This window comes from Molothrus aeneus, chromosome 8 (genome assembly GCF_037042795.1).
Source record: "Molothrus aeneus isolate 106 chromosome 8, BPBGC_Maene_1.0, whole genome shotgun sequence".
In the NCBI taxonomy this organism is placed as follows: domain Eukaryota; kingdom Metazoa; phylum Chordata; class Aves; order Passeriformes; family Icteridae; genus Molothrus; species Molothrus aeneus.
The window spans coordinates 35,864,564-35,877,160 of NC_089653.1; the positions used below are offsets into that span (position 1 = coordinate 35,864,564).

The 12,597-nt window shown below is 47.2% G+C and overlaps 1 protein-coding gene across 2 annotated transcripts in view; it reads left to right on the plus strand.

Annotated features, from left to right (window-relative positions):
• INPP5A (inositol polyphosphate-5-phosphatase A) overlaps positions 1 to 12,597 on the plus strand; it is a 189,739-nt gene that overhangs the window by 43,672 nt on the left and 133,470 nt on the right. For both annotated transcript variants that reach the window (XM_066554797.1, XM_066554798.1), the window contains exon 2: positions 4,005 to 4,046. In XM_066554797.1, the coding sequence (XP_066410894.1) occupies positions 4,005 to 4,046 (42 nt within the window). The remainder of the gene's footprint in view (positions 1 to 4,004; positions 4,047 to 12,597) is intronic.

A 12,597-nucleotide genomic window follows, 5' to 3' on the forward strand; every position in this document is an offset into this window, starting at 1 on the left:
ACCACTGTTGTGTTTGTAAGTTGTTTGTGCAAATGCATGGAATAAAAACACAGTGTTTAAGTTTGGATTTTGAAAAATCTGCATTTTTCTTTCAATGTTTTTTCTTAAACTCATAATTCTGGTTTTGCTGGTTGGTTTGCCGACACGGGCTTTGAAATGTTGTGAACTCATGATGTGAACAGAACATGCAGATTATCATCTTTTTGTATGTCATTTAAGAATGTAAAGTGGGTACAAAACACCACATTAATAGCACCCAGCTGATGGGGGGTTTTGCCAATATCATCTGTGTAATCCAAGAGAGCATAGCAACAGCAGTGCTTACAAGTCTATTTGAAAATAAAAAATATTAAAATTCAGTGGATCTTTGAATATAAATGTCTAAAGGGTGCCAGTAAATTTACAAAGGCAATATAAGCGATCAAAAATACTGATCAGAAATTCACGATATAAATAATTGTGTTGGAACAACTGTGATTGTCACCCATGTTGGCGGGCTCCAAAGAAGTTTTTGAGTAAGCCTATTGCTGGTCAACCAGAACTTGATCAGAGGTTTTGCTTTTCATTAAATAAGTAGAAAACCAATTATAGTCAAGGCAGGGAAAAATAGCCTGCATTTTATATTTTTCTTTATGTGTCTTGAAGTATAAGATGAAAAGGCTCTGGTCCTACCTGGGACTGCACCCTTGGAGTCTTTGACTGCAGCAGGGCCCCTGTGCTGCTGTAGGATGCCAGGAGACTTCTGGAACTCAGGGTTCCAGTGATCCCTCAGCCCATGTGGGGCTCTTGGGGCTGTTTCAGTCAGGCATGTAGAAAAGGCGGCTGCTTGTGCCTTGTGTGTTCAGGCAGTGTGCAGAGTCCAGGTGGCCAGTTGTCCTCTGATTCATTTTGGAACCCAGTTTTCACAAAACGAGTCAAGATTTTTTTTCCTTTTAGCTTAAAATATGAGCCTATTCTTTTCTAAAAATAAACTTCACAAAATAGAACCTGCTTTCTATAATTCATTGGCTTTCTTCCATTTCCCTCTGTACAAAGCTGAAAAGAAATTTTCCAAGCTGTTAATTTAGTTTCATTTATTTCTTTTCCCTTTTTCCTTTTGAATGAAAGGCTCCTTATCCTGTCTAAATATATATTCTCTTTCTCATTTTTTTGAAAAGACTCCTTCCCCATATGAGTATATTTTTGCAATAGGCTTAAAGCTTTCCTGTTGTCTGTTGAGTGTAAATTTGTAGGAAATAGAAGTACTGGGGAGAAGAGAGACTACTTGTACATTGGATTTGAAAAGCCGCTTGTTTTTGGGCTGTTACCAGCTCCTGTGGTGTTCATGTGTTCACAAGCTCACTGGTTTTTCTTATAAACCTCACCATTACAGTGACCAGTGTGACATAAATAGACTCCAAGTGGAAAGTCATCGTGAAAAGAGATAGTTTGAGTGGGATTTGGAATTCCAGGAAAAGGTCAAAACTGCTTTTAATTGAGGGGAGCAGTGCATGCGGGACGCATGTCCTGGTTTTTTAATATGGATCCCATGTGGTGTTGCTGTCTGGAAGCTGTGCTTGTTTGAGGGGAAGGGTTTCTATTTGTGGCTCAGTGGAGTCGAAATGTGTGCCTGAAGGGTGCGATGAGAGCAGAGCCGTGCTCCTCCAGGCACAGGGGCGTTTGCTGGGCTCTGCCTGCGGAGTCCGGGTGTTTGAGGAGCAGCCTGCGGGGAAATGAGCAATGTGAGCAATCCGTGCTGGCCAGCCTGGTGCTCCTGGGCAGGCGGGTGGGCACAGGGCTGGGCTCCCTGGAGCCTGAGCTGCAGGGGCCAGGGAGGATGGAGGGACACCTGGAGCACAGACTGCGGCTCCTTTGGGTGGCAGGAGAGCTGGAGAGGGGCTTTGGGCAGGGCATGGAGGGACAGGGCACAGGGAATGCTTCCCACTGCCAGAGGGCCGAGGCTGATAAAATGGCCTTTGGATTAGTGACCCGGGAGAAACTGGTTCATCGGTGAATGGGGATGAAGGGATTTAGCATCAAAGAGGACAGGGAAAAGATTAATTTCCATTATGTTACAGAAAGAATGAGATAATTTAATGAAGGACGGAGTGCAGAGAGAAGGGATAGGAAGAAGTCCAAAGTCTGTGGAAGACATGAAATATAATGTGCCTATTTTTAGACAGAAAAATAAGAGGAAGATAAATTGTCTTTCTACTTGATTGTTATCTCCAGTCCTTCAAAAGTTCAAATTGTTTCATTTATGTGAGGTGGCTGGACTGGAGTCCGAGGTGAGGGCTGGCTTACAGAATTGTACCACAGAGTGGTGAAAGTGGAAAGAAAAGATGTGTTGGTGCCAGAGGAGGGACTGCTGGAGGAGGGCACAGCAGTGGGAGCCAGCAGGGCCCTTCCTGTGCTGCCCAAGCCATGGGCACACAGCCAGGGTGAGCCATGAGCCAGAGACAGGGCTGGCACAGGCTGGGCACACAGCCAGGGTGAGCCATGAGCCAGAGACAGGGCTGGCACAGGCTGGGCACAGGAGTCCAGGGTGAGCCAGCATCCAGAGACAGGGCTGGCACAGGCTGGGCACACAGCCAGGGTGAGCCATGAGCCAGAGACAGGGCTGGCACAAGCTGGGCACACAGCCAGGGTGAGCCAGCATCCAGAGACAGGGCTGGCACAGGCTGGGCACAGGAGTCCAGGGTGAGCCATGAGCCAGAGACAGGGCTGGCACAGGCTGGACACACAGCCAGGGTGAGCCATGAGCCAGAGATAGGGCTGGCACAGGCTGGGCACTGGAGTCCAGGGTGAGCCATGAGCCAGAGACAGGGCTGGCACAGGCTGGGCACAGGAGTCCAGGGTGAGCCAGCATCCAGAGACAGGGCTGGCACAGGCTGGGCACAGGAGTCCAGGGTGAGCCATGAGCCAGAGACAGGGCTGGCACAGGCTGGGCACAGGAGTCCAGGGTGAGCCATGAGCCAGAGACAGGGCTGGCACAGGCTGGGCACAGGAGTCCAGGGTGAGCCATGAGCCAGAGAGGGCTGGCCCAGGCTGGGCACAGGCGTCTGTGCTGGCAGCCCCAGAGACCTCCTCAGCACCCTCTTTCTTGGAGCTGGTTACAAGTACTTAACTTTTGTTTTGAAGTTGTGTCCAGCTCTTTGAAAATAGCACGCTTGATGGCAGAGCAGAGCAGAAGGCTGGTGCCTGTGTTTGCCTCTGGGCAGTTGGTGTCAGAGCTCTTTGTCAGGGATGGATGAGCTGTCTCTCTGTTTCCAGTTTGATATGTTTCTGCTGCCTCCCACCAATTCTGGACGTTCCTGCCACTGCTGTGACAAGGAAGTCTGATTTGTATTGTTATTCCCCATTAGGATGTAAAAATTATCCAGAAGTCTTGTTGTTGAAGATAAAGCTCAACAAATCAATTCTCTCCCTCTGAGATCCCTTCTCAGCCCTCTGAGGCTGGAATCTGTTCCTGAAAAGACAGAACTTGGCACTTAACTGCAGTTTTGCTGTATCAGTTTTTGTAATTTCTGGAGCAATCTGAAAATGCTTCTCCCAGTTTGTCCTTGGCAGGATGTCTGATGGGATGGAGCATCCCCAAAAGCGCGGTCATTCCTCTGAACCAGCTTGTGTGAAGTAGCTCTGGCTCATGGAAGCTCAGGTGGCAGCAGTGGTCTGGGTGTGGGCAGGCTGGTGGGGTTTCTGATCCCCAGGTGATCAATGTGCCCTTCCAACAGCACACAGTTCAGTGTGCCACTGCCTGATAAACACGTGGGTACGAGTGCTGTGCGCTCACACACAAAATGCACCAAGGCACCTTTCTGGAGAGAATCAGAGGGGGCTTGGGAATGAAGGGGTGAGGCCTGTCCAGTGGCATCGGGGAGGAACATCCTCGTGTTTGTACTTTTTGCTTTAATTGTGAAAAAAGCTCCCTTCTTGAACGCACTGAGGAAAGCAATAATATCACGATATTGCTGTAAAAATAGATTTGTCTTACTTGTAATTAATTTTTGCCTTTTGTTTTTCAGCCAGAAAATTTACAGAAGAATTGGCTTCGGGAATTTTATCAGGTAAGGTAAAGTTTTTTTTCTCATGGAGTCTTATGCATCTTTGTTTATGACCTAATTAGTAATGTCAGGATCTTTTGCTCTGTGAAGTGAAATTGCTATTTTATAGTGATTTTGTTTTATAGTAAAAGACGGCCCTGAAAATATGTGTCTTCCTGGATTTCTAAGTAATCATTATAAAAATTCAGCATATAAGCACAATTTGTTCTCGCCAACAATTCTCTGCCTAAAAAATAGATTCAGGTTTTATAAAATTGACTTCAGTTTGGCATGAAATGGTCTTTTTAAGTCTACTAAATAAGATATATATTTGAGTACTTAAAAAAAATCTGTTGGGAAGTTTAGTTTACCTTAAAATTGAAATACAACAATTTTGTCCTGTCTGCTCTTTCTTAACAATTTTCTTGTTTGGTAATGTGGAAGTATTGACACTAAACCCATATTATAAAATGTGCTGTAACCTTCTAGTGTGAGGGGGTTTTTAAAAAGCCCCTCTCACACACTGTGTTATTGTAGTAGAGACTTGACTTGCAGTCTTTGTGCGGAAATGTGGTGATAAGCAACGGGGAATGAGCACTGCTGGGGCATGGAGGTGCCATCCCTGGGCAGCAGCAGCAGCAGCAGCTGAGAGCTCTGTCACTGCTGACAGAGCTGAGGCAGTCTGGAGTCCCACCGTGGGCTGCACTGGAAGGGCCTCAAGGGACCTGAAAGTCCATCTGGATGTCCTGTGCCAGAGGCAGGGACGCTTCACTAAAACAATCTGTTCCAAGCCCTGCCTGGCCTGGCCATGGAAAAGCGCCACAGCATTCCTTTATTCAGTCCTAGTCTCTTACAGAAAAATAGCTCAACAACAGAATGGTGCTGTTCAAATTGTAAAGTGAAACTGTGTGCAGAAAATATGATTAGCAGAATTTCATATTTTCCTTTTGTAATTGAAAGCATCCCACAAGTCTCTACATTCTCAGGTTGCCAGTGCAGCCTGTGACCTTTATTACGTTGATGTAAAATACTGCAATTCACTTTTACTGGCAAATTACTTACTTTACTGGTAAGAGATTTGCAAAAATCCAAGGTGAAGTAACCACTCTTACATTCTTTAGTATCTGCCAACTTCAGATTCATCTTTTTATTTTTCTTCTTCCGCCTTGGTTGATCACTGCTGTATGTACATGGTGCTTGCACGATGCAAGTGTCTCTGCTAGTTCTGATTCCAACCCTCCACAGCTTCAGGAAAAACTCTTCCTGTGCAGGAAATACAAATAAACATGGAGAACTCTTTATTTTTGGTTGGTTTTTTTTTTTGATGGCTACATACTTTTCATCACCACATGACTGATTTACGTATCTGTATCAAGGAAAGTCCTTCTGTGTTCATTTGTTTTCTGAAGTGGGATGAGCGCTGCAGAAACACTTCTGAACAGTTTGTGGAAAACAGGAAGAGGCGGGGAAGAGAACGAGCTGCTGGTATCTCAGGGCAGGGACCACTGACACGTGACTGAGCGCGGTCTGTCTTTGGCCCAGTAAATGTTGTGTGTACAGAGCTCCAAAGAGGAATACAGTTACCCGTTAATGCTCCATGGTGCTAGTCTACTGCAGGGTCCAGAGCAGGGACAGTGTTGCTGAGGCAGACCCAAGCCCATCCCTCAGCTGGGGGGGTTCTGTTCTGTTCCCTCTCCATACCTCTGCCCTCTGTCCCTGCAATGTGAGAACTGTATTTTTAAAAAGAAAAAGAAAGGAAGAATAGACAGAGTTAGCAGTGCTGCCCATGGCTGCTGCTGGCCTCGTCCTGCTTCCCCTCTGGGTCTCAGCAGCGGGCTGGCTGCTCACGCCACGCTCTCCAGTACAGTAGGAAGTGGAACAAAACCTGACAAAAAGCTCCTTAGGGAAGAGACAAACATGTACCTACCAAAAGTCACTTAGCACCATTCTGGCTCTGGCTTCAGAGCCACCCAGCAAATGTGCAGCCTCAGAGGGATTATTGTGTTTAATTCCACACGCTCTGTGCGAAACCTCTGTGAACTGAGGTTCAGCAGCAGCACTGGAAAATGACTCTTCGTGCCTCTTTGTAAACTTGAAACCAGATAAACCGCAGACGGCAGTTTTTCCATTCTTCTGAGGAATTCAATTTGCATATGCAGTTGTGTCAGGGCGGTTTGCATAACTTCTGAGGATGAGGGCCTTGTGTAAGCAGTCAAAATGTTCTCCACAGGAAAGGAAGAACCATTACCTCTCTAAGTTTAAAATGTTTCTAGAAATTAAACCTGTAATGTCTTTGAACTGATGTCAAAGAGCATATTGGTTAAAGAGCATTTTGTGGACTTGTTTATAAATTCCAGTAAATTAAAGTAAGGGATTATATTCACTGTCATGGGTGAATACAAGTCACTTATGTGTTACCATTGGCTTATATGCCATATGCATTTCCAAGGACATGGTAGCATACAGAGGCCTAAAATAAGATTCAAATGTCACGTGTTCAATTTTTGAAACTTCTGCCATTGATCTACAACTATCTTATCTTACATCATTAACATGAAAAATTTGGCAGATCTAACGCTGATAAGTGAAACAGTTTCTCCAAGAAATGCAAATGGGAAAGAAGATATCTTCAAAGACCCTTTCCAGGCTGGTTTTAGCAGCAGCTGCTGGCATAGCTCAGAGAGCAGCACGTTGGCACTGTGCTGTGTGACAGTGGGCTCGGGGTGACAGCACCAGGGTGTCCGTGTGCTCTGGCACAGCGCAGCACACGCTGTGCTCTGCTTGGCTTGTTGAGCTGGAGAGAGGGGTCCGGGTTCAGTCAAGGCCAGTGGGATTGGTCAGTGGGACAGTCAGTGGGACGGGTCAGCAGGATCAGTCAGCGGGACGGTCAGCGGGACGGGTCAGTGGGATGGTCAGTCACTGGGATGGTCAGTCACTGGGATGGTCAGTGGGATCAGTCCCTGGGATGGTCAGTCCCTGGGATGGTCAGTCCCTGGGATGGTCAGTCCCTGGGATGGTCAGTGGGATCAGTCCCTGGGATGGTCAGTCCCTGGGATGGTCAGTCCCTGGGATGGTCAGTCCCTGGGATGGTCAGTGGGATCAGTCCCTGGGATGGTCAGTCCCTGGGATGGTCAGTCCCTGGGATGGTCAGCGGTGTCGCGCAGTGGCTCTGGGAGGGCGCCCCGGGCCTTGCTGAGGGGTGCTCCGGGCCCAGAGCGTGCAGCAGCACCAGCCTGCGGGCAGGAGACACATCCACCCCCGGTGCAGCCGTCTGCCTCGGCCCCGCGCTCAGGACTGCGCCGTCGCGGGCTCTGGGTCACCCTCCATGCCACATGGTGCCGCTTCAGAACCAAACCTATGTTCCTATCAGGAGTAGAAGCAAGCACTGTGGGGGAAAGATGCTGTAAATCTTAGGGTTTTCAGAGTTGGCTCTGGTTTCTAATGTTCAAAGCAGAAAATTGTGTTTGCAGTTGAAGACAATCTGCTGGAATCAAAACAAAAGAAAAAAGGCTTGTGAGCAAGTATGTCACACTGTGGCCCTGATCATCGGGAATTGCATCAAAGGGTGGAAAAGCCCCCTTGGGGGGAGGCAGGATCCAGTGAAGTCCTGGTGCTGGGGATTGTGCCCCATCTCCTAACTGCAGATAGGTACTGGTAACTTGGATCTGAAAGAGCTGAATTTGGACTAGTCCTCTTCCCAGTAAAAATTCTCTTACCCCAAAAACCTACACTGGAAATGAGGGGGGAAAGGGGTTGTTGGGAGAGAGTGGAAACAGCCTGAGAGCAGCGTTTTGGAGTGTTTAATGTGTGATAGGGAAGACTTCAGTTCTTACCAAGAAATGGGATGACTGGTGATCGAGATGGTAGTGCTTAACAAGCAGTGGGGTGATTTGGTGAGCTCGCTGCTGTGCAAATGAGAATATGCACATGGGAGTTCTGTCCCACTTGTGCAAAGTGCCCATGCCCTGGCTGGCAGCCTCCATGTCAGTCAGTGCACAGGACAAAGACAGGGGAACAAGCTCCTGGAGCATGAGTGAAGCTGCTGGCAAGCAAAGGTGTAGGAGCGCAGAGGGAGAACTTTTATTGACTTATTTATTTACTTAGGACTCTTTTTCCTTTTCACTCCCTCCTTTCCGCATCCCTTGCCCTTTCTCCATCTGCACTGGGCCTCATGTTTGGGGCAGGAGGAGTTCAGGAGCTGGAGCTAGTGGAAATCTGCACTGATTTTAGTAACTGCCTTTTTGTGTCACATTCGTGGCACATGGTCATTTTAGATGGAAGCTTGGAGCCAGAGGGTTTTTTCCCCTAATGCCATTTTCCATGTTGCCTGATGTGTTTGAGAGTATTTTGAGCTTTTATTTTTATTAATGCAGAAGTTAAAAGTTTACCTAATAGCTAAAGGTCATCTTGGTATAGCTGCATGGGAACTTCGTGTGTTACCCTTCAGAGAGAAGGAAGAAAAACAAACAAAAAAGGCCCAAACCAACCAAACAAAAATATCACAAACCCCAAATCAACAAAACCCCACCCAGCCACTCAAAGGTTGTTTAATTATTCTAGTGGACCTAATGCTGCTTTTTTAACTACAGGGGGTGATTAAGAGTTTTTTTTTAAACTAGAGGGGGTGAAAAAACTGTGTTGCAGCTCCTCCAAGCTGAGGTCCTGGCCCTTTCCCAGAGGGTGTTTTCCTCAGGTGGAGGCTGTTTGGGCTGTTTGTGTTGGTTTGAATCCACGGGCTGTACAAGGGTAGGGGGATGTGGGCCTGGGCTGCTGCTGCTGCGTGCAGCCTCAGGGCTCTGGGTGCCTGTCCCCAGCAGGAGCCTCTTCTTCAGGCTTACAGAAATTGAAACTACTTGAAGTGCTTTAGGACCACACATGCTAAATTGTATTTCACAGCTCGTATTTTGCTGTCTTTTTTTAAGCAATCCTATTTGCACGCCATCGAGGCTGGAGCTCCCGTTCAGCTTTGCTTGGGTTGAGTCTGACCCTGGTGCCCTTGTCCCTGTGCCCCTCTAGGAGGGGCCTGGCCAGCAGCGTGGGGCTGTGTCTGTCCTGGCTGCTGCCCCTGTTCCAGCCTGGCTCCCCATCCCCTGCCCAAACAGGCAAACACCTGCAGCACTGGGAAGATGTTGGGCTTGTACATTCACCAGTTCTGTGTTCATACTCAGCTGTGCTGGAGCATCTTGCTTACTTACCCACATCCCCCTAAATAACTCCTGGTTGTGGCTTCCTTTACACTGTTTTTGCATATCCCGAATTGAAAATAATGCCCAACTTTGTAAATACACTGTGCTGCCGTGGATGCAAATTCATTATTTATATGGTCTCATGTATGATCTTTAACCTCTGGCAACTGGGAGTTTTCAGCTCTGAAGTATTCATTACTCATTATTATGTACTGTTTGTTCTTCCATAAGAGTAGAAAACTAGTAAAAGGTAATGAAGCAGAGCCAATTTGCTTTTAGTTGGAGGGTACTTATTATATGAGAGGACATAACTAATATTCAGGTATGTTCTAGTGGTTTAACCTGCAAGAAATGCCACAAGAACCTCACTGTTATTAAGCCAATGCTGTTTCCCCATCAAAAATGACATAATTCTTTTTTTTTTTTTAATACCCACTATGATTTCAAGTTCTCAAGGATTTGTATACAAACAAAAAAAAACTGTGTCTTGCATCTTCAGAGTCTGGAAGTGTTTTCTGTTGCTGCTTCAGCACAATGGAGTTGTTCTCCAGTGTTGTCTCACTGCAGGACTCCCCATTCAGGGCTCCCTGTGACTGATGGTTCCTAAATCTTACTGGAAATAGTTTATTTTGTTTTTGTCTCACCAGTTTATATTTTCATGGGCTGTGTAAGAAGAGCTCTTCCGGAAGCAAACTCTCAACAGTTAAAATGAGTGACACGATGCTCAGCAGGTTCCTGAAACAGTGACAGTGGGTGTGTTGGCTTTACAGGATTAAATAGTTACACTGCTTTCTGATCATGGTGTCTTCATAGGGCTCTCCAAGTAGATAAGGTGAGGGCTTGGAATCCAGAACTGACTGGGAGCAATAAAGCACATGGAGAATTGGGATGGCCTGATGTTAGGGTCCGCAGATGAGCTCTGTTCAGAGCTCTGCTTCACGGGCTGTGTTTGGTGACTATTGCTCTCCAGACAGCCAACAAGATGAACCAGCCAGGTAACCTTAGTGTTGATTGTCATTTGCTGCTGCTGGCTCTGATGGCAGCCTGCTGCCAGTGGTCCCTTGGGCAGCGCCTTAGGGAGAGAGGAACATCTGTACAGGGACATCTTCTCAGCAACGGTGTCTTAGCTGTTCGTAAATCTATGATAGGAAATAGATATCAGAGGAAAAGCATGTCCCAGTTCAGTATAATTTCTTGCATTTCAGATGTGGTTTTAGACATTTGGTCTGTCACCTGCTTTTTTTTTTTTCCCCAATTAAACTTAATATTGGATCCTGCTCTGGCTCATTCTCCATCCCTATCGATGGTGGCATGCTTTAAAGCAAGTTGCTGATATCCCTGTTGGCAGCAACCAGCGTTAATAATCTAATGGAAGTGCTCAGTGATCATCAAACACCTGAGTGGGAGTGTTTACTTTTGCCCTTTATGCAGTAATGCTGCAGCAGCAGCTCACCTCAGAATGCTTCCCCAAGCAGGTCAGTGCCAATGACCAGGAAGCTGAGGCACAGAGGAAGTGGCTGTTGGAAGTGACTCGGAAGCCCACGGCAGGCAGGACGTTCCCTTCCCTTCCCTTCCCTCTGCAGGGGTGACCTGGTGAGGGCTGGCAGTGCTGTCTGGAGCTCCCTGTGTGCCCTGGATGTGGCAGCACACCGGGTTCTCCTTGGCTCTGGCTGCCCTCGCTGGCTCTGGCGGGGGTGCCCTCTGCTGCTGGGACCCGCTGGCGCGGAGGGGCTGTGCTGGGCACTGACGGAGGGGAGCGCTGTGCCAGGAGCGTCCCTGAGGAGGGAGGGCCGTGCTGCCCGTGCTGCTGAGCCCTGCTGGGCTGGCCCTGCTGTGCCCCGAGGAGCCGGGGCAGGGCCTGGCACTGCCACCTGCGGGCCCTCCCTGCTGCTGCCCCCGAGCTGGGCAGCTCTGCCGCGTCAAAGCAGGGACCCGGGACTGCCTCTGGCTCAATGGAACCTGCTGCACTTCAGATTCTTTAATTCATTGTCTTTGAGCTGAATTGTCTAATGAGGTTATTTGTGCAATCAGGAATGAAGGATTTTGCACTCTGTCATCACATCAAATGGCAGTTTCTCTCCACTGTTGTTTCAAAGACACATCCGCAACTGTTGTGGTGTCCCCTCCCTGGAAGTGTTCACGGCCAGGCTGGGCAGGGCGGGGAGCAGCCTGCCCCAGTGGAAGGTTTCCCTGCCAGTGGGGTGAAATGAGATAAGATTTAAGGTCCCTTTCAACTCAAACCGTTCTGTGATTCCATGATTCCTAAAGACCTTTTAACAGTGATATTAGTCACTGTTGATTTAAATAACTAAAAGCAGGAGTGCAAAAGTGTACCATGTCTGTGCCTTTTGAGAGTTGCAGGGCAGAAAGGGGGAGCAGTCCCTTTTGTCTTCCCTCGCTGTGTGTGTTGAGGTTCGAGCCCTGCAGTGCCAGCGGGGCAGACGCTGTGACCCCGAGGGCAGAGCCCCCCGAGCCCTGCCCAGGAGCTGCTGCTGCAGGGGCTGCCAGAGCCCCCCACCCCTCCCGCCAGGGCTGCACGGGCAGCGTGGCCTCTGTGCCACCCATGAGCAACGAGGGGATCCCGTTTGGAGTTTAACTGTTCGCTCCGTGTATGCTTGCACGGGCACGTTGTTGGTTGTTTTGGACTGTTCCCTTTTAAAATTGAAGTTGTTCTGGAGCTTGTGTCCATTAATTCACACTAAGACATGGAATACAAGGTATAGAGACTCAATATTAAAAGAGATATTTTGGATGTACTGTTTGCAGTTCTGAATAGAGGCAAAGCAGAGAAAATTCCATAGGACAGAGTAACACTGAATGCTATAAACTATATTTAATTTGAGGTATGAGGAAAGGCAGACATTCTAGGGTTTTGGTATGGTAATTGCATCCTAGTGCTGACTGTGTAGTATCTAAGATATTTGCAGTGTTCAAGACTAACACCTGGAATAGTATGATGGATTTCCATGTCTCCAGTGTTAACAGGTGTGTATGTGCATCTGTTATTTAAATACTTTTGTAAATAAGATACTCCATAAATAAAAATATCAAACACAACTGCATAAGTGCTGCTAAACAGCGCTGAGAAGTTTTGTAAAAGTTGAAAAAAATCCACTCTAGCAAATGAATTGTTTGAACTCTTCTACCTCCCAGACAAGGAAAGGTTTGGCTCATCTTAATCATGTCAAGTCATCTTTGAGGGGAGATGGAAAAATATATTTACATTTTAAATAAAAATACTAAAATATATTTAAAATATATACACAGCCCAGGAACTAAATCATAGTTTAAAAAAGGAAATATTAGTTAAGAATACTGGAGATCATAATTGTGTATTATGCATCTTTTATGTGGATAGCAGATGATGCTGCCCTTGCTGGTTGCTGTGC